General features: G+C 35.4%; 1 protein-coding gene across 1 annotated transcript in view; it reads left to right on the forward strand.

The window, feature by feature from the left end:
* Window positions 1–21,059, forward strand: part of TTC27 (tetratricopeptide repeat domain 27) — a 163,146-nt gene that overhangs the window by 37,710 nt on the left and 104,377 nt on the right. The window contains 1 exon segment of the mRNA XM_012652517.1: window positions 2,478–2,544. Within this exon segment, the coding sequence (XP_012507971.1) occupies window positions 2,478–2,544 (67 nt within the window).

The following is a 21,059-nucleotide window of genomic DNA, read 5'->3' on the forward strand; positions in this document are numbered from 1 at the left end:
GGGGATAAATAGTGATTTTCTTATACTGCCTGATCTCCATCTGATCCCCATGGCTGCTAACCCCTATGAAGAGGTGACTTGGACATTGTGGTAGGCTGGCTTGGTTTCGAATGGAGACTAAGAGAAGGTGTGTTCTTATGGATTATAGATTGACCCAACAGTGGGGATAGCTTTGTGCCCCTTCCCTGACTCTTGCCTTTCACTGGCCTCCTGCTTGACTTTGATTTTTACCTGAAAACCAAACACTGGAACTTGCCCTGTGTCTCTCATACCTCGGTATACCTGACAGCATTTACAGAAAGCATTGTGTGAAGAATTCCTTAAAATATAGCAGCCTTGGAGTGATTCAGACTACTAAGTGGGGAAGAGTAATTCTCTTTTAAATTAACAGTTTGATTTTTAAGTATGTATAGTAGTAATACAGTTGGCCCTCCATATCCAGAAGTTCCTTTTCTATGGATTCAACCAATTTGGATCAAAAATACTCTGGCAAACAAAAACGCAATAAAAAATAATACAACAATAAAAAACAATACAAATAAAACAATACAGTGTAACAACCATTTATATAGCATTTCTATTATATTAAGTATTATACATAATGTAGAGATGATTGAAAGCATGCTGGAGGATGTGCATAGGTTATATGCAAATACTGCACCATATTATGTAAGAGACTTGAACATCCTCAGATTTTGATACCCGTGAGAGGTCCTGGAACTAATTCCCCGCAGATACTGAGGGACAACTGTAGGAGTATATTATAAGCCTTTGACAGTAAATTATGTTAAATAGTGGTGACCCAACTCGGTGACTATGTCGTAAGTATTTGTAATGAGCCTGTAGCATTTCACTTTTTTTATTTTATTTTATTTTTTTTAAGCCAGTCAAATTTAGCAGTGGGGGATTGAATACCAACTTTAGTGACACTAGTGTTAATAAGTTCTGATAACCCACCATTGGACCAGCCAAGCATTTCACTTTATCTGTGTACTTTATGTAATGCTTTTAGGATTGGAATTTTTATGTGAGAGATGAATATTGATCCATTTGGATGAGGTTCTTGTCTTGGAATGCCTGTTATATTCTTGTTCACTCATTAGAATCTTAGTGTCTAGAACTAAAAGGACCTTAGGAGTGGTTAATTGGATCATCTTGCCACTTGATACATAATTCCTTTGTTCAGTCAAATTAGAAGTGTCTAAGTGTGTGTGTGTTGTGTGTATTTTAAATGAAATTATTTCATAGTTCTTTCCTTCCCCATTCATTTATTTTTTTCTTACCAAAAATAAAAATAGGTTCATTTAAAGATTATTATATGAACATTTTATGCTCATTATAAAATTCTTATAGTATTGAAAATAACAAAGTATTACTGTTTTATGGAGTGGTATTTTCATTTCACTTTTAATATATGTAATATTTGCATACAAAAGAATTTATATAATATATAAATGTAAATTATATAGTATAGTAATAAAATGAACGCTGTTGAACCCACTACTCCATTTAATAACTAGAAGATTACAAATACCATTAGCCCAACCTGTGTGCTTCTGCATCTCATCCTCCTGCCTCTTCTTGAGATAGCTGCTACCCTGATTTTGTGTTTGTCATTTTCTTGCCTTTTAAAAAGTATATTTAATCTCATGTTTTGTATACCTGTAAGTCAGTTGCTTCATTTTGCTTATTCATGAGCTTTATAAATGTGATATCTTATATAGTCCTTTGTGATTTGCCTTTTTTCTCTCATTATTGTGTTTCTATGATTCATGGTGCTATATGTATCTACAATTTACTGTGCTATATAGCGTTCCATAGGAAGAATATATCACAGTTTACTATTTTCTTTTGGACACTTGGATTATTTCCAGATTTTTCCTATTACACACAATATCACTATGGTTATTTATGTGTATGATTCTTGGTTCACTGGTTCAAGAATTTCTCTGGGCTGTCTACCTAGGATGGAATTATTGAGTCGAGGATATGTAAATGCTGAGTTTATAAGATAGTGCCAAATTGTTTTCTAGAATGATTCTACCAATTATACCTGGATCAGCAGGATTTTAGAATTCCTATTGTTCGGCCTCTTTGACAGTTTCTTAATTTTCCCTGCTAGTGGTTATGGTAATATTTTCATTATTTTTGGCATGAATTTAATAAATAAGAGTTGTTGCTGTAATAATTCTTTTCATTTTCTTTGCGGAGTGGCACAGATTGTATTTCTTTTTTCCTAGTAAGATAAATTATGTTGACATTTAGTACACCAAGCACATTTTGTCAGCATTTTATTACTTTTTATACTTATCTTTGACAAACTCTTGTCTACATTTGTATATAATGGCATAATATTTAAATATGTGCTTTCAAATATATAAAATATAGCAACTGCTTTGTTTTTTTAAAAAAGAATCATATTAGATATTAATATAATATGCATTTTAGAACTAATTTGCTTTTTTTAAAATTTAAAGCATAAATCTCCAAAAGAACAACCCAGTGCATAAATTAACTGAAGAGGAGCTGCTGGCATTTACATCAGTGAGTAATGTATTTTTCCTTTCCATTTCATATTTTTTCCTTGTGAATTATTTTGCCTCTGGTATGTTCTTGCCTTAGATTGCTCATGTTGAAACACTGCCACTTAAGAAAGTACGGGGAGAAAAACCTCATCATTTTAGTTTCCAGGTCACATATATTTTGCTGCTGACTTAAACATAACCCTTTTTCTTTGTACTTGCTTGGATTTGAAGGTAGTGACCAAATATTTCTTGTTCATTGTTTTATTCTAGGGCCTACTCTACTATCTTGCATATAATAGGTGCTTAGTAAATATATATTGAATGAATAAATGAAGTAACAGAGCCAGAGCCACTATAGTCTGCAACTCTTATGACTAAAACTGAACGCGGTGCTGGTGTGGACATAGTGAGAATGAAAAACTGGGAGCAGGAGAGCGTTGGTTAGAGAGGCCAGGGAAGGATGGGGTGTCAAGAGCATGGGGTGCTCGTCAGTCACTGTTCAACAGAGTAGAGCAGTCAGGAAAGAAATGTGGATGGAGAAGAGACCATAGGAGTTGAAAATTGGGAGTGCATTGCTTCCATCTAGGACAGTTTCAGTGGGATATCTAGATAGTTACCTTAATTCAGAGAATTCAGGAGGGAATGGGGTTGTAAGGAAGTAAAGTTGATAGGTAAAGACCACAGTAGAAGAATGGCAGTGAAAACGAAAGATGAAGTAGTAGATGTTTGTGGATTCAAGATCAAAGAAGGGGTTTCAACTGGGCATTGTGGCTCATGTCTGTAATGCTAGCACTTTGGGAGGCTGAGGCGGGAGGATTGCTTGAGGCCAAGAGTTCAAGACCAGCCTGAGCAAGAGCGATACTCTGTCTCTGCAAAAAAAATTGACCACAGGTACTGTGGTGGCTGTGCCTGTAGCCCCAGCTATTTGGGAGGCTGAGGCAGGAGAATTGCTTGAGCCCAGGAATTTGAGGTTGCAGTGAGCTATGAGGATGCCACTGCATTCTTTCCTGGGCGACAGCGTAAGAGTTTGTCTCCAAAAACAAAAGGAAGGGTTTTCAAGAAGAGAAAAGTCACAAAGAAAGGAGTCAGTCATTATCTTTTGGCTTTATGGGTAAAAAAAGATACATGTGTTCTTTAATGAATGCAAGTTGCCTAAGATATATCATTTTTTCAATGACATTTTTATTATCATAATTATGGAATCAAGTTAGAATTCTGATGCTTTCTTCCGTTGTTATTTTTCAGATAAGGCAAAAGAAAGTACTTTTATCTGGTAGAAAGAAAAGCTAGCTTGTTTTGTGCTGTAATATAAATTTTGCAAATCACTCTTTCCTACATAGTCTCTTAAAAATGATTAGGTGTTAGTCATTTGAGTCCTCTGCCTGCTTTCCTACTGCAGTATTCTTAGAAATCTTTGGTGTGTATCATTATATCATGTGTGTTTTAGGTAACTATATAGGAATGTCCCTATTTATTCAACTACACGTGCTATAAGGAAATTGATGTGTTAAAAATTTTAAAAAGGGCATAAAAAACATGTACCATCCATTTATTCATTCAGCTGATATCTATTAAATAATATATACAGGCATTGTGCTGGTCACGGGGGATACAGCAGTAAACAGTGTCTCCTTTCTGGAGTTTACGTCAATTTACATTCTTGTGTGGGAAATACTTAGTAGACAAAGAGAGAACTAGATATTTGACAGAGGTGCTAAGGAGAAATATATGGCAGGGTAAGGGACGAAGAAGGGGATGGGTGGGAAGATCCCAGTGGGAAGGTGACGTTGAACATATTATCTGCATGAAGCAAGGTACAAGGGAGGGAAATGGATGGTCTGCAGTGGCCGTGAGCTTGAGTCAGGGTAGGGAAGTACAGAGCTATATGGGGACAAGTGTCTAGGTGATAAATGGTGACCTGGAGGCATGGGATTCTCTGATGACTGAGGTAAACAGGGACGTGGCATATGAGAGGAATGTCCCTGCTGGCCTCCCCTGGGGAGGATGGTCAGTAGTGACATCATCTTGGAATGGTCTTACAAGCAGTTTATCATGGTATATACGTATGTCTTACAGTTATCCCGAAAAGACACTAACACATTCTTTTTACATTCAGATAGTTAATTTTTTAGCATTTCTTATGGGCTGAGTGAATTTTTCTTTCCTTTTTAAAAACTCTTCCTTTCTTTAATCTATTGTTTCTTTATACTGTGAGGTACTTCTGAAGTAATTAACTCTGGTAACTTCTGATAGTAGGTAAGTCATCACTCCTAGCTTGCAATGAAGGTCATAAATTCAGGTTTTATACTTTTCCTCCTAAGGGCTTTATGCTGCATAATTTTTCTGCTCTCTCTTTTCCTCTTATTTCTCTTCCAAGTCAGAACCGGCCTGAGGACTGATCTTTTTTTTGGAGGAAAGCTGATTGATGACAGTGACTCATAGTGCCAGGCCTGACTCTTCTAAAGAGATGATTTTGTTAATCCCAAGTATATCTTTAATTGGAGAGAAGTCGGGCAAGAAACTACTTGCCCTACTTGTGAGAAGGGCTTTTAGGAGCCCCATGCAAACTTTGGGCTCTGCACTTCCTCCCTTTTTAAAATCCCAAATGAAACATACAGATATACCAGAGAAACCCAAGTCAGCCCTTGTCAACTCTGCCTTCATCTATCAATCTTTTCTCTTATCCCTTCTTTGTGCATGGTACTGAAGTGGATGAGATGATGAATTAAAAGTGGCCCCTGGTTTCAAAGAAGAAGAAAACTTTATTTATATCCTGTAGTATAATATAACTCCAAAAGAGTACAAATGGCCCCCAACTTACGATGGTTTGATGTAATGACTTTTTGAATTTGCAGTGGTGTGAAAGTGATAATGCATTCAGTAGAAACCATAGTTTGCGTACTCATACATGCACTTTGCTTTTCACTTTCACTACAGTATTCAATAAATTATACGAGCTATTTGACACTGTAGTATAAAATAGGCTTTGTGTTAGATGATTTTGCTCACTTCAGGCTAATGTAAGTGCTCTGAGCACATTTAAGTAGGCTAGGCTAAGCTATGATGTTTGGTAGGATAGTGTATTAAATGCATTTTTGACTTAGGATATTTTCAACTTATGATGGATTTATCAGGATGTAACCCCATCATATGTTGAGGAGCATCTGTATTTGAGACAAGAGGGACCATTTTTAGGTGCTACCCTACTTCTGAACTCTTGCATTTTTGTCTGTGCCTCTCTTTTTGCAAATTACAGTATTTTGGCTTATAGTATAATGAATTATGTATATGTCTTTTCCTTAGAAGGCTATAAACTTCCAGTTTTAGAGATTGGGCTCTGTTCTTTTTTAGATCCTTTACAAGGCCTGGGTTGGTACTTCAATGCTTTTACTCAATAAATGTGTGCAGAATAAAAGAATGAATGAAATATATGTGCTACAACCCTGGAATAGGATTGATTCTATTCTAGAGCTGCATTGCTCCACTTTAGTTTCATAATTTAGTTAGTACTACATGATGGTAGGGATAACTACTTGTTTCATCTTCCTCTTCTGTATAATGGGGAAAGTGGTGACCAAAAACTTTATTTGAGCATCAAATTGTAGAATGTACATGAAAGTACTCTGGAGTAGGTAGAGACTGGTATAACATTCAGTGATGAGCCAGGCCATCTGGTCACTAGTTTAGAGGAGAACATTCCTATTTTCAAGCAGCCTAAATGGATAGGATCTTTTTGGAATTGGCCATAGATGTGGAAACATTGGACATAGAGAGGAAAGAAACAGCATAGTCTTTCTTGCTTAGCATCCATTTGCCTGCTCTGGCAGAAGCTTGGTGGCCTGAGACTGGAATTGTGAACTAGTAGGCTATGAGGTGTCTTTCTCTTTTGATGGGAAAGCAAGTGCAATAGAAGTCTTAATACTCCTACCAGAAACATGTAAGTACTTGGAGAGATAGGGACCATGATTATTTGGTGTTTGGTAAATATTTGTTGAATAAACAAATGAATGGCTTATTGGTTCTGAATTTTGTTCAGTTTTGATGAACTGTCCTAAAGTTTACTAAAATGATGGTGAAATCTCTTTTTTGCAGAAATATTTGCCACTGTTTTCATGTTGGTACAGCATGTTGAAATATATGTGAGATATCTTGGGAAAACATTTTAATTCAGCAAATTCAGAAACTTGTCCTCAGAGAAATAGCTTTATTTGTTTAAGGTTGTCATTATGTGTTGCTATTTCTGAGATATTATATCTACATGTTTCAGGAAAACTGACTGAGTCATAGTAAAAATAACCCATATTGTTTTAGAGAGCCATTTATGTTGTATCGGCTTGATAATTTAAAATTAGCTGTGTTATCTACATTACTTTCTTTCAGATGAGCCAAGTCAGTGACATTCAGTAATGTTTTTAATTTCCTTTCATTGTTGAAAATGGGAACAATTTTGTTAATTCATACAGGTGTTTCAGTTTTCATTGGCAAAAGGCTTAAGTGTGAATTGGTACTGGCAGCTTGCCTTCTGACTCTCTGCCTGAAGCCTCTAAGGTCTCTGTAAATGAAAGAAGGAAAAAGACCTTTGGAAGTTATATATTATATTGTATGTATTAATATTTTCTTTTTCTGCTATTGATTTTAAAGCTATTTAATAAGTACTTATCTATGAGCATAACATAGTTTGCTAATCATCTTTACAGATTAAAATGATCACTGATTTTTCTTCTAGGGAATACTCATTTCCTAATTTTAATTTATTAAGATAGGCAATATAACTATGAGTTAATGGTACTTCTGATAGTTTATGTTACTAGAGTTAATTACTTCAGGAGTACTTCACAGAGTAGAGGAACAAGCACATCAAGACATAAGCAAAATAAAACAAAACCATGCCTACACATGTCATAGTCAATCTGATGAAAGTAAAACATAAAGAGAATATCTTGATAGCAAACAGAAAAATATGACACATTAAATAAGAGGGAGTAACAATCGCAAGGACCTTCACCTTTTCATTGGAAACTGTGCTGCATAATTTCTCTGCTCTGTCTTTTCCACTAGTAGCTCTCTTTCAAATCAGAACTGACCTGGGGATTGATCCCTTTTTTCCCCCCCCACAGTTAAACATGTATTGAAGTTAATGCTTATTTGTGAATTTCCCTTCCAGCCATGTTGGAAGAACTGATACTGGACTTGAATTCCCATTGTCAGTAACTACAAAACTGGACAAAATATATGAAATATCAATGTATAAAAAGGATAATGGCATGACCAAAAAGCATTTATCTCAGGAATACAGAATTGACTTAATGTGAAACAATGCAATTCACTTTATTAATATAATAAAGGAGAAAAACCAAATGATTATTTTAATAGAAACAGGAAAGCCTTTGACAAAATTCAACACCTTTTCTTTATAAAAACTCTTAGTAAACTAGGAATAGAAGGGACTATCAACCTGATAAAGTACATCTATGAAAAAAATCTATAGCTAAAATCGTTATTGGTGAAAAGTAATTCCCCCCCTCCCCAGCTCAGGAAAAAGGCAAAATTGGCTACTTTCTCTATGCTCATTGAACTAGAAATCCCAGCTAGTGCCATAGACAAGAAGTTATAAATGGTATGCAGATTGGAAAGGAAGATGTAAACTGTTTTCATGCATAGACGACATTATAACAAACCTCAAAGTATCAATATGAAAGCTACTAGAACTAACAAGCAAGGTCTGAGAATACAAGGTTAACATAAAAAATTTTGATTATATTTACATACACTGGCAATAATTGGGAAAGAAATTTTAAAACCATTTATAATAGATTAAAATAAATCAAATATTTAATGATAAATACAACTGAAGTGAAAGACCTGTGCACTGAAAATGATAGTGAATGCTGAGAAGATCTAAATAAATGGAGAGATTTACTATATTCATGGTTGGAAGGCTCAATACTGTTGAATTGACGCTTCTCCCACAATTAAGCTTTAAATTAAATCCAGTAGCAATCAGAATCCCAGTAGGCTTTTTTTTCCTTTGCAGAAATTGACATACTGATTCTGAAATTCATTTGAAGGACTTCTGCTTCTGTAATGGCCAAGTAAGCTTTGATTAGAATCATCCTTCTGCAGATAAAAATTACCAACTGTAGATAAAGTACAAAAAATAAAAAAATCCCAACTGCTTGGTGATACTGGGGAATGGCCAAAGGCAGAAAGATTGTGGAGAAGATTTTTTTTTGCTTGTAAAAAGGGAATGACATTGGGTGATTTTCTTATTTTCATTGTTTTCATCCTGTGACTAGGTGTCAGAGTGTTACATGCAGGGTAACTAAAACTTTGATAGCAAGTCAACAGTTTTTTTTAAGGATCCAGGTTGGGGTTACCATGGCTGTTGGAATGTGAGGGAGAGCATCTTATGAAGGAGAGAGTGAGGTCCCCACAAATAATCCCCACAAATGAGGATTCTTACATTCTTTGTATAATACAAACTTTGTCCAGTCTCTGGCTCACCCTTGAACTGTGCACATATAGGGCATATTCCAAACAGCTCAGTTAAGGATAAAGGAATTTAGATGAGATTTGAGCAGCCACCCAAGATACTGTGTGTGCAGGTTTAGTCAAAGCAAGTTGTGCGTTAAAATAAAAAAACCCAACACTATGGATCAATATAACCAAATTCATGGCCTGCACAATATAACATTCACAATGTATAGGATACAAAATTGCTCAACAAATGAAGAATGAAGAAAATGTGAACCATTCACAAGAGAAAAGACAGTCAATGGAAACTGACTTTAAGATGACCTAGATGTTGGAAATCACAGACAAGGATTTTAAAAAATGGCTCCTATAACTATACTTAGTGACATAAAGGAAAAACGTTTGTAATGATCAAAAGAGGAATTGTAGAGAAAGGTCCTCAGCTTCTCATCAGGAACTATGAAGGGCAGAAGGCAATGGAACATCATTTTAAAGTGTTAAAAATGTGACAAACCCAGAGCTCTGTATTTAGTAAAAATATGTTTAAAGATTTATGGCTAATGAAATCATTTTCAGATAAAATAAAGAGAATTTCTTGTCAGCAGACCTGCACTATAAAAAGTGCTAAAAGAAATTCTTCAGGGTGAAGCAAAATAATTCCAAAATAATATGGAAACTCAGATGCTGAGAAATACAGAGCACCTGAAATGGTAATATAGAAAAGCCTCATTTTCCTTAGTGTGTCATTAAAATACATATTTCTGTTTAAATCACATTATAAAATTATCTATTATTTTCTAAACTACACAGAAATGGTAGATAAGTGGACCTGTTAGATTGCAAGGTTTCTACATTTATGTGAAGGATTACACTATTACTTCTAAGTAGATTGTGAAAAATTAAAGATATTGTTATTCTGAAGCAACTACTTAAATGCAAACGCATCTAACTCAAAGTCCAGTGAGAAATTAAAATGACAAACTAAAATATATTCAAATGATCTAAAAAGAGGGCAGGAAAGGCAGTACAATAGAACAAAAGATAACTGGCAAAATGGTATATCTAAATCCAAACATACGAATAGTTGTATTAAATGATAATGGATAAACACTCCAAATAAAAGTCCAAGATTATTATAATGGAAATAAAAAGCAGGATGCAACTATATGCTCCCTACGAGAGATGTATTTTAAATATAAAGACTCAGATAGCAGCAGGTGTGGTGGTTCATACCTACAATCCCAGCACTTTAGGAGGTCAAGGTGGAGGATTGCTCGAGGCCAGGAGTTCAAGACCACCCTGAGTAACACAGTAAGACCCTATCTCTACAAAAAATAGAAAACAAAAATTAGCTGGGCATGGTGGTACACACCCGTAGTCCCAGCTACTCGGGAGGCTAAGGCAGGAGGATTGCTTGAGTCCAGAAGTTTGAGCTTTTGGTGAGCTATGATGACACCACTGTACTCTAGCCCAGGCAGCAAAGCAAGACCCTGTCTCAAAAAACAAAAGACAACATTAGGAAAATGAAAAGACAAGCCACAGACTGGGAGAAAATATTTACAGTGCATATATCTCACAAAGGACTTGTGTTTAGAATGAAAGACCCCTTCCAACTCAGTAATAATAGGATAAATTAACCAATTAATTATGGACAGACGATTTTAACAGATACTCCAGCAAAGATATCTGAATGGTGAATGAGAGCATGAAAGATGGGTAATAACATTATCTATCAGGGAAATGTGAATTCAGAGTACAAGGTATCATTATACATCACTCAAAAGACTTAAAACATCTTGTGGAATAGTTGGAACTCTCATACATTGCTGGTGGTAATGTACAGCCATTTTGGAACACAGTTTGACATTTTCTCATAAAGTTAATCATCAGTTGCTCTAGGTATATCCCTATGAGAAATGAAAGTGTATTTCCTCACAAAGACTTACCAGGTGTTTATGGCTGTTTTATCCATAATTGCTTAAAACTGAGAACAACCCAAATGTCCATCAACAAGTGAATGATAAACTATGGTATATACATCTAATTAAATAATACTTATCAATAAAAAGGAATAAAGTACTGATAAATACAACAGCATGGATGAATCTCAAACATTATTTTAAGTTAAAGTAGCTAGACTGTATGATTCCATTTAATTGAAATTCTAGAATGGCAAAACTAAATCATAACGACAGAAAGTAGATCATAGATTGATCTCACATAGTGGTGCAAGAGAACTTTTTGGGCCGATGGGAAATTTCTATAACTTGATTTGGCAGTGGTTATTTAAGTGTATACGTTTGTCAAAACATCACAGTCTACACTAAGGATTTATTTTATTTATCTATCATATACTTCCCTAAAGGGAAGAATATGTGCGTGTTATTTAGAGCTATAATATTTAAGATTAGTTCATCAATATAGATTTGTGTTTCAGTATCGATTAGTCTTTGTCATCCGTTTCAGAATTACAACACAAAATACTCAACCTAGCCAATGTAATAAGTGGAAAGAATGTAGGAGATAAAATTCCCAATGTGAAATTGCTCAGTATTCTCATTCACTTGAAGTTTACTGCTTTTTTTGAAGTAAAATCAGGTTGATTTTCCCCAAATATTTTGGAAACCTGCATTCAAAAGAAACCCCAGATTTAAGTGGAATAATATACTGTTTAGAGCTCAAGGCAGGAGTACTTTTGGCCCTTTGCATTTAACACAGGTTGTTGATGTTGGAAAAAATATTTGTTGTATTGAATTTTTCCCTTCTCATGATTGAGAGTTAACAGAAACAGCAAACAGAAAGATAGCCGGGATGAATGTAGCACCTTAACAGTTCTTAAGGCAGGACGCTTTTATATCAAATAGCATATGTAATTGACATTTACTGAAATCATGTGAGATATTAATACGTGATTTCAAGCAATTTCTTGTGTTAATGGATATGAAAATAGCTAATTAGTAGAATTCAGTTATTTTAAATCTGCAAATGCCATGTTTAGTAGAATCTATTAATATATCTGGCCTGAAAATTGAACTATTGGTTGTGTGGCAAAACATTAGCATTTGGGGAATTTGTGTGAAAGATATGTGTAGTAAGTCCTCACTTAATGTTGGAGTCAGTAGGTTCTTGGAAACTGCAACTTTAAGCGAAATGACATACAACTGGCTCTTGATTAACATCGTTTCATTTCAACATTGATGAGAAAAAAAATGGGTTTTGTTATACCTCATTTTGCCCAAACTCGCAGTTTGCAAGAACATATCCACTAAGTTAAGTGAAGACTTAATGTATAGGAATTCTTTGTATTATTCTCTTAACTTTTCTGAAGGAGAAAATAAATCTGAAAATATCTGAAATTTAAAAATTAAAGGAAAACCACCTCTATTTAAAACACTACAGAAAATGAGCAAAGTCCTCATGGCTAAACAACCAATCTTATTTTGGGTTGAAGATACAAGCAGGCTCTCTGGGACATGCTCAAACCACTACTGAACTTGTCAGTCTGCTTGTGTCTCTATCCAGGTTTCAACCTTGAGTCTTGCCTCAGAACTGTAATCCCTGCTAAGTCAGATATTTTCCAGGGACCTCTCGGCTTTTGGCAGTACCTTTCTTTGGGGGTATTGTGCTATTATCTTTAGTAGCATAAGAAATAGGGAGGAGTTAATAAATAAACCTAAAGACATAGATTAAAACAAAAGAAGGGAGACTAATGGACCAGAGATCAGAGACTTCCATTTTTGGCAATATGGTGGACAAGGTACTCTGAGAGACCTACTAGCTGCTGAATAGGTAAACTCCTTAAGAAGCCCCTTAGTGGGGCTTGAAGTTCCCAGATAGGAGAAATATACACGATTTACAGCTGAGATGGTTGATATATTTGATATCAAGGAATCTCTTTCAAACTCATGGCTTTATGCTTCTGTTTTTGGCCATCATTGAAGCCAAAGCTCTTAGACGTTTTGACATTATGAATTAACATGGTGTTAAGAAATGAAAAATTCGGTTTGAAAATAATGCATATGTTTTAAGTTGGTCTGCTTTACATGATAGTGTGAAAGGTGCATCTTGCATCTCCAAAATGTGGAAGGTTTTTCTGTTTTGAGGCAGCCAAATGACCAAGAAATTGATATCTCTGGTGTCTTTGCTTTCTATATGAAAATTTGCATAGCAGAGAAAAGAGTTTTAAAAGCTTAATAGCAGAAGATCCAGAATCTCAAGATTTGCCATGCATGCTACTAGATATTGTGGGAGAAATAGATAAATAAATCCCCTAGTTGCTAAGAAAGGAAGACAATATTTAGGACCAAGCAGTCAAAGAAGGCCTTGTTCACTAAGGGAGGATTTGAGTCCGACCTTGAAAGACAGATGGGGTTTAGATGGAGTGATATAGCATAAGCGAAGGCCAGGAGATGAGAGAGTGTAAGCTGTACTAGGGTGTCTTTAGCTGTGCTGGAGGACTTGTTTAGGTAATAGAGACTTAGGAAAAGTAGATTTGAGACAGGTTTTAAATGGTCTACAGAGCAAGGACAGGGAATTTGGACTACTGTTCCATTTCCACTGCGAATAATTTACAGATGAAACTTGGAATTTTAAGTTTATTGTTATTTGGTGCTGATTTTAAAAATGAATTCTCTTTTAAGTAGATCGTTAAAAGGGGGGAATATTAGTTCTGCTTTTTATGGTATTTCTTTGTTCCTTGCTTTGCAAGGTCAGCCTGACCTGGGTGGGCATCATCCGATTTGGCTTTAGTGTAGCCAAGTAATTACGTATAAGGAGACCTCTGAGCTGGCTTTGATTTATATATGGAAAAAGCTGCTATCTGAAAGTTCCTTCATGCTTAAAGGAGTAGACTGTTGTCTGTTATATAAAGGGATCCTAGTGACCTTTGGAAGAAGATTATTTGAAACGTGCAGTGTTGAGAATGAAAAGGAAATTTATTTTTAATAGAAACAACACTCCTGTTGCTTTTCTGGGGCGTGAGGGAAATGTTGTCTATAGTGGGATATTGTTAGCTGAATAAAGTAATGTTTCTTTATATGTATACATATAGCTTGTCGTAATATGAAAATTTACTTTTTAGTATGAATTTAAGTGGTATTTACTGACTTCTTCATTTCGAGCAGTTAACTGAGTTTCCTCAGATGTTGGTATGAGGCTGAGTGTCAGCTCAGGTGGTATATCTTAAAATGATAAGCTCCTACCAAGGCTTGCAGAGCAGTCTCTCTTAACCTTTAAGGAGTGTTCTCAAAATATCTTCTTACATTCCTCATCAACAATTGCTGGAGTGGATTGATTCTTTAATTTTAAAAAGTTAAAAAGAAAAAATAACATTTGTAATATAGTGTCAAAAATACCAAATTCCTAGGAATAAATCTATCCAAATATTTATAAGATGTCTATACTAAAATCTATAAAACATAAGAGAAATCAGTGAGCACCTAAATAAATGGAGGGATATGCCTTGTTCATGGAGAACTCAATGTTTTAAAATTTCATGTCTCTCCAAATTAACCAACATAATTAATGCAGTCGTTAACAAAACTCCAGCAGTTTGATTATTTTGGTTTTTGTTTTTGTTGTTGTCATTTCTCTTGTATTTGTTTTTTGTGGAATTAAAGCTGACATTCATATGGAAATGCAGAGGGCTAGGAATAGCTTGGCAGTCTTGAAGAAGAACAGAGCTGGAGGACTTACATTGCCAGATAGCAAGACCTATTTTAAAACTATACTAATTGAGACAGTGCTTATCAAATTGTGGTCCTTGGACCAACAACATCAGCTTCCACTTGGGACCTTGTTAGAAATGGAGTTTCTCTGGCTCTACCCCAAACCTTATTGAATCAGAACTTCTGGAGTTGGGGCCAAGGTCTCTGTTTTAACAAGCTTCTCTAGGTTATTTTTATGCACTTTGAAGTTTGAGAAACACTAAATTAAGACATTTTGACACAAGGAAATACAAACCAACCAGATTCATACATATATGGTTCATCTGACTTATGACAAAGGTAGTATTGCAGTATGGTGGTGAAAGGGTAGGCGTTTCAAAATAGTACCAGATAATTTATGTATCCATATGGAAAACAGATATCTTAACCCCTATATCATACTATGTACAAAAATTAGTTCCAGATAGATTGACCATCTAAAAGTGAAAAGCAAAACTATAAAGCTTTTAGGAGAACATCTTTGAAACCGTAGGACATCAAATAGGACAATAAAGCTCTAACTATAAAACAAAAAATGATAAACTGGACTGTATTAATATTAAGCACTTCCTTTTATCAAAAGATACCATTAATATTTGTAAAGCACTTAGACCAGTGCCTGGCCAGCACAAAGAATGTGTTGTGTAATTGTTTATTAAATAAAAATAAGTAAGTAATATGTCACCCTCCTCCAACAAAAAGATGACGTATCCAGAAAATAAAAAGAATAACTATCAAATTAACAAAAATTCCGAACACCCAATAGAAAAAAAATGGGCAAAGAATTTATATAGGGACTTAATATAGAGGCATTACAATGATCATTAACATATAAAAAGGGTACTCAACTTTATTAGTCATTAGAGAAATGCAAATTAAAACTATAATGGAATATAGTTGACCCTTGAACAACTCAGAGGTTAAGGGCACTAACTCCCCTGCACAGTCAAATCCAAGTATAACTGTTGACTCCCCCAAAACTTAACTACTAATAGTTTAAAAAATTCATTCCAGTTTCTTGTATAGATGTATTAAGTTCATTTAAATGTTTGAATACATCTTCTGTACAGTGTAGGTGAAGATAAACTATGGTGCTCCAAACTTACCAGCTATATTAGTGCATTCCTTGGAAGAATCTGACTTATTTCTTTGAGCCTATCAGTGCTAGAAAGCATCAAGATACAAGATGCTCTGTATATTTCTATATGAAAAAAGTGACAATTTCTTGTACAAAGCACAGAAGCATCAAATTACAGGTGATTTGGTATGTTTTTGTTTATCTTAACAAAGAAACATAAATGTAGCAATTGTGGTTGTAACACATTCTCTTGTACAACAGAGATAAACATGCTTTAATAATGTACAGCCAGTTATTTTCAAATTAATGCTCTCTGAACATTTCACCAAATATGAGGATGGAGCTGCCAGATACCCTGAAGTCTACAATGACATGATTCAGTCATGTTGGGACATCATTTGCATTTCTGTCACTTGGGAAAAATTCTAATAAATTTGAATATTTATGTAAGATAAAAAAAAAAAGGGCTTATTCTTGTGTGCACAACTGCTGTTTGCCAGCACACATAGCTAGCTAGTATTAGGCGTATTAGACTTTGAGATAACTGACGACCAATATGTTTTCATGGGTGAGCTGGTTTACCAACTTTGTGCCTATTAAACAGTAACTCCCATTCTCCCCTACCTTTACTGGTGACCACCATTCTACTTTCTGTCTCTCTGAGTTTGACTATTCTAGGTACCTTATTCAAATGGAATCATAAAATACTTGTTATGTTGCGCTGGACTTACTTCAGTCCGCATGATGTCTTCAGGGTTCATCTGTGTTGTAGTGTGTATCAGAGTTTTTCATTCCTTTTTAAAGCTGAATGATATTCTGTTGTATATATACCACATTTTTTAATCCATTTCTTAACATTTGGGTTGTTTTTGCCTTTTGGCTATTGTGAATAATGCTGCTATGAACATTGGTGTGCAAATATCTGTTTGATTCCCTGGTTTTGATTCTTTTGAGCGTCACTCAGAAATCGACTTGCTGAATCACCTAGTAATTCTATGTTTAATTTTTTGGGTAGTTTTTTGATGCCCAGGTTTCCTTTTTTCATACAAAGATACTATAAAGTATCTTCCACAGAACACAGAGCATAGTCTCTGTTAGTCTCTGATGTATTTTGTTTTCTGCTTGCAGAAATAACAGGTAGCTAGAATTCTATGGTAATAGAAAATTATATCAGCTTGTATTTAGGTACTATGTATTTGCCACTCATTGACTTTTATTATCAAAGTTGAAACTCTGTGTGCTTATTAAACCTCTTATATGTAAGACTCTGCACCACTCCTGATTTGATGTGTCACAATTTGGTATGTCAACATCTTCCTTTATCTTTACCTGTTTTTGGCACCTGAGCAGCTTAGCTGTTCTCAAGTACATCTCTCTTATGCTTTTACTAAACAGTAAAGAAATGTGTTTGTGAGATATTTCGGTGAATATGAAGTCTGCAATAATTGCATTCAACTTAATTTAAAATATAAAATAACCAAAATTCAACAAAGATGAACTCAGGAATTTATGACATTATTTCCCCTTCATTATTACAGAATTTTGGAGGTCGATGGAATAGCTTTGGTCATCTTTTAGTCTAGGTTGTGTGTGTGTGTGTGTGTGTGTGTGTGTGTGTGTGTGTGTGTGTGTGTATAAGACATTTTAGTCCCAGACAGTTTAACCCACTTATTCAAGGGCACATAGATAATGGCTGGGAAGGTAGAGGAACTCAAGCTAGTTTAGGAAAGAATTGCTCTTACTTTGTAGATTTTCACAAAGCATCATAACAAATTATGTTGGAAACTTACTATATTTTTATTTGCTGTAAAGCAAATGGAATTTTATTAAAACAAAATTTTTATTGCTGAAAGCAACCTTAGAGACCATCATATTGAATCCCATCATGATATAGATGAGGAAAATGAGGTCCAAAAATGGTGAATACTTTCCCAAGGGTTATGCAGCTAATTGGTGGAGAACCTAGACTAGAATCCAGTTCTTTTTAATGTGTTTTTTCACTTCACCATTCCTCCTACTTAAAAATATGTTGTGTGTTACAATTTAGGAAAAATCTTATTTTCAAAAAGCTTATAAGGTTATTTTATTTGGCACTCAGAGCACATTGTCTTAAAAAAATATTTTAAGTAGTGTTTAAGTTTCTGAGCTGCCTCACGAAAGCCTATGTAAGCCGCAGATGACTTGGATTATAGTAATAAAACTATTATTTCATGATAGCTAATTATTACTTACAATGTTGTGTCCTTGGAAGAGTACCATTCTATCTAGGAATTTTGTCTAGGAAATGCTAGAAAAAACAACCTATCAGGTGATTTTCTTAAGCACCAATGTTAATTTCCATGTCTGTTTCAGAAAACTGCCTTTGTACATCTCTGCTGTTATGTGAAAGAGGACAAAGGAAAAGTCCCTTTCTCTGTCCCTTTTTATTAATAAATCCCTTTCTTGAGTACCTGCAGTATGCCAGGCAGTATGTAAAACACTGGTGAAACCAAGTATCTGAGGCTTCTGCCCTGAAGGCACCAAACTGGATGCAGTGATAGAGAATCACTGGGTAGAGATGGAGTCACTTAGATAAGGTGGTCTGGAAGGCTTTTTGACAAAGTGGCATTTGAGACCTGAAGTATAAGACAGAGCCAGCTGTGTAGGTAGTGGGGTAATCACTCCTCAGGTTCTCAATTGAGTGGGATTAAGAGCAGTAACCCCCTATTGGGGGCACAATGAGGATTCCGAATCAACTCTATCCATACCTGTGTGTAGATTATGGCTTGAGTTCCCACCAGCTGGGGTTGGCCTGCCGCTCAGGTAGGTTAGATTGGTGTTCTCTCCATTGGATTTGGTTGCTGAACTATTAGACTGACATTGTTTTAAAATATAATTTTCTTAATAAGCCAATATATCTCCTGTTTAGTTTTCTTTTTCTTTACCTAATGTCCTATATTGTGATACAGTCTTACCCCATGGACAGCAGTGTTTTATAAACTGTATTAAATATAGCCTGTCTGCAGTTACCTCCATTCAGAAAGACTTTCTCAAGTCCTTATATCTCCCAGCCAAATAGATAAAAGATAATTTACAATTTTCAGTGATACCGTTAACCAGCCCTTTCCTTCTTTAAAGCTTTTCAAATGTCTGTGAGATTGCATCTTATTTTCAGTGTTTAGTAAGAATATTTTGCTTGACCCTCACATAAAAGTTTCAGGCAAACTTGTTCTTATGCCAGTGTAGAAAACCAGAAAAGAGTCTGACTTCGTCATTTTTCTGGTAAAATATTTCATCCACTTGGTGTGCAAACCTTCGGGGACAACCTTCTTCTTCCTTTTTTCCCCTACCAAGGTGAGGTCTCACTATGTTCCTACACTGTTCTCAAACTCCTAAACTCGCATGATCCTCACACCTCAGCCTCCCGAGTAGCTGGGATTACAGGTGTGCACCACCATGCCCAGCTATGGACAACCTTCTTAAAGCTGGGCTTTAACTCTCATAAGCCTGTGGTATGAGCTGGTCCATGCACCGTACTGTTATTGTTGGCAAAGTGATCAGTGAGGTTGGGAGGTGAGCTCTATCACCCATGCCCACTCTGGAGGATGATTTCTGTAGGTGTGAGAGAAGGCTTTATAGGAGGAGAGGTCTGGGAGGGGGCCAGATGTGCTTCTCTTCAGCAGGTACTCTGATAGGCTTTGTGAAGCTTTACCTATCATACTTATTTAATGCTCACAACTCTGTGAGAGATAGGAATTGTTATTCCAGTTTTATAGAGGAGATAGTGAGACACCCAGGGAGATCAAATAACTTCCTACAGCCACATAACCTAATCACGTCGCTGGTGAAGCTGGGATTCCAATCAATCTTTGGCTGACTTGGGAGACTTTTCCCACTGTTTTACAGGGATGTTGCCTCAGTGCTCTTCCATCCTGTTGTCATACAGATGATAATCCCTTTAATAAGGTGAAAAGAAAAAGAAGGCAGGTGATACCACCCATCACAGGTAGTAGAATCAGTTTTACAGATTTACATAATGAGAAAAGTCCTTTACTCTGAAAATTCTTGAGGTCACATTTTATAATAAAATCTTCTGCCAAATCGTGTTGCACATTTTAAAGAATTAGTTTTTTTTAACGTCTTCTATTTCATCATCATACCTTTATAAATGCCAAATGTACCTATTTATGTTGGTAAATTCATTCTTTTTGTAGATTTAAGTTAATGAATACTAACAAGATAGTGTTATACATTAACGTTGTAAACTATATTTCAAGAAGATAAAAACACTCTTAATTTGCGAAGTTAGTTATGGAAGAATAAGATTACCTAATAGACATTGCATTAGAATATACATTCTATGAGGGCAGGGACCTTGTCTGTTTTGTTTGCTACTCTGTCCCTAGGGCCTAGTGCACACTGTCTTATAGAGAGTAGGTGCTCAAGTGAATTAATAAACAAACTTCAGTAAAATTCTATTCTTTTGATTCTCCTCTTCCCTTATTTGTATATTTTTGCTTATTCCTCTTCTTCCACTATCTCCAAGGCTCTTGGTTGATTCCTCTTTTTACATTATTTTACTTTCTAATGTTTGTGGGGAGTATCTTCTACTTCCAGGAGGTAATCATGTCTTCATTTGGCATTTAAATGAGGACAAGTTCATTTGGAGAAAGTGTTATAAAATAATATAGCAATGTTCTGGGGCTCAGGAGACCTAGTACCAGCTTTTGCTGTTAATGAAGGTGTGACATTGAGCAAGTGTTATAACCTGTTGGAGCTTCATTTTCCTCTTAATTGTAAAGTGGTTGGTCGAGATTAGAGCTTAAAAATTCAAATGCCTATAGTGGCCAGGCAGGTAATACAAATGAGTGAAGTGAACTGGGCATGGTACTGTAAGGAGTTGTAGGATGAAGGGCTTCTTGCTAACCTTTAATGAGAATTAGGAGTTATGAATGAGTTTGACCAAAGATGAATACTTATGTTATTTTAGCCTAATGATTCTTAAAGTTAGTTACATTTGAGAATTACCTGGGGAATATTTTAAAAAACACTGATGCCCAGATCCTGCTCTCAGAGATCTGGTGTACTTTAAAAAACAAAACAAAATAAAACAACCCACTAAAAAAACCAAAAGCTTCCCAGGTGCTTCTAATGAGTAGCTAGGTTTTTGAATGATTAATTGCACTGTAACTGGATGTTTTCCACACCTCACTTTTAGAAACAAGCAAAGGATTGATGGTGTGAACTTCAAGACAAATGATTAGGTCTTTTCCTTTTCTTTGGCTTGATCTTTACTGA

Source organism: Propithecus coquereli, unplaced genomic scaffold (assembly GCF_000956105.1).
Source record: "Propithecus coquereli isolate 6110/MARCELLA unplaced genomic scaffold, Pcoq_1.0 Scaffold39, whole genome shotgun sequence".
Classification (NCBI taxonomy): Eukaryota; Metazoa; Chordata; class Mammalia; order Primates; family Indriidae; genus Propithecus; species Propithecus coquereli.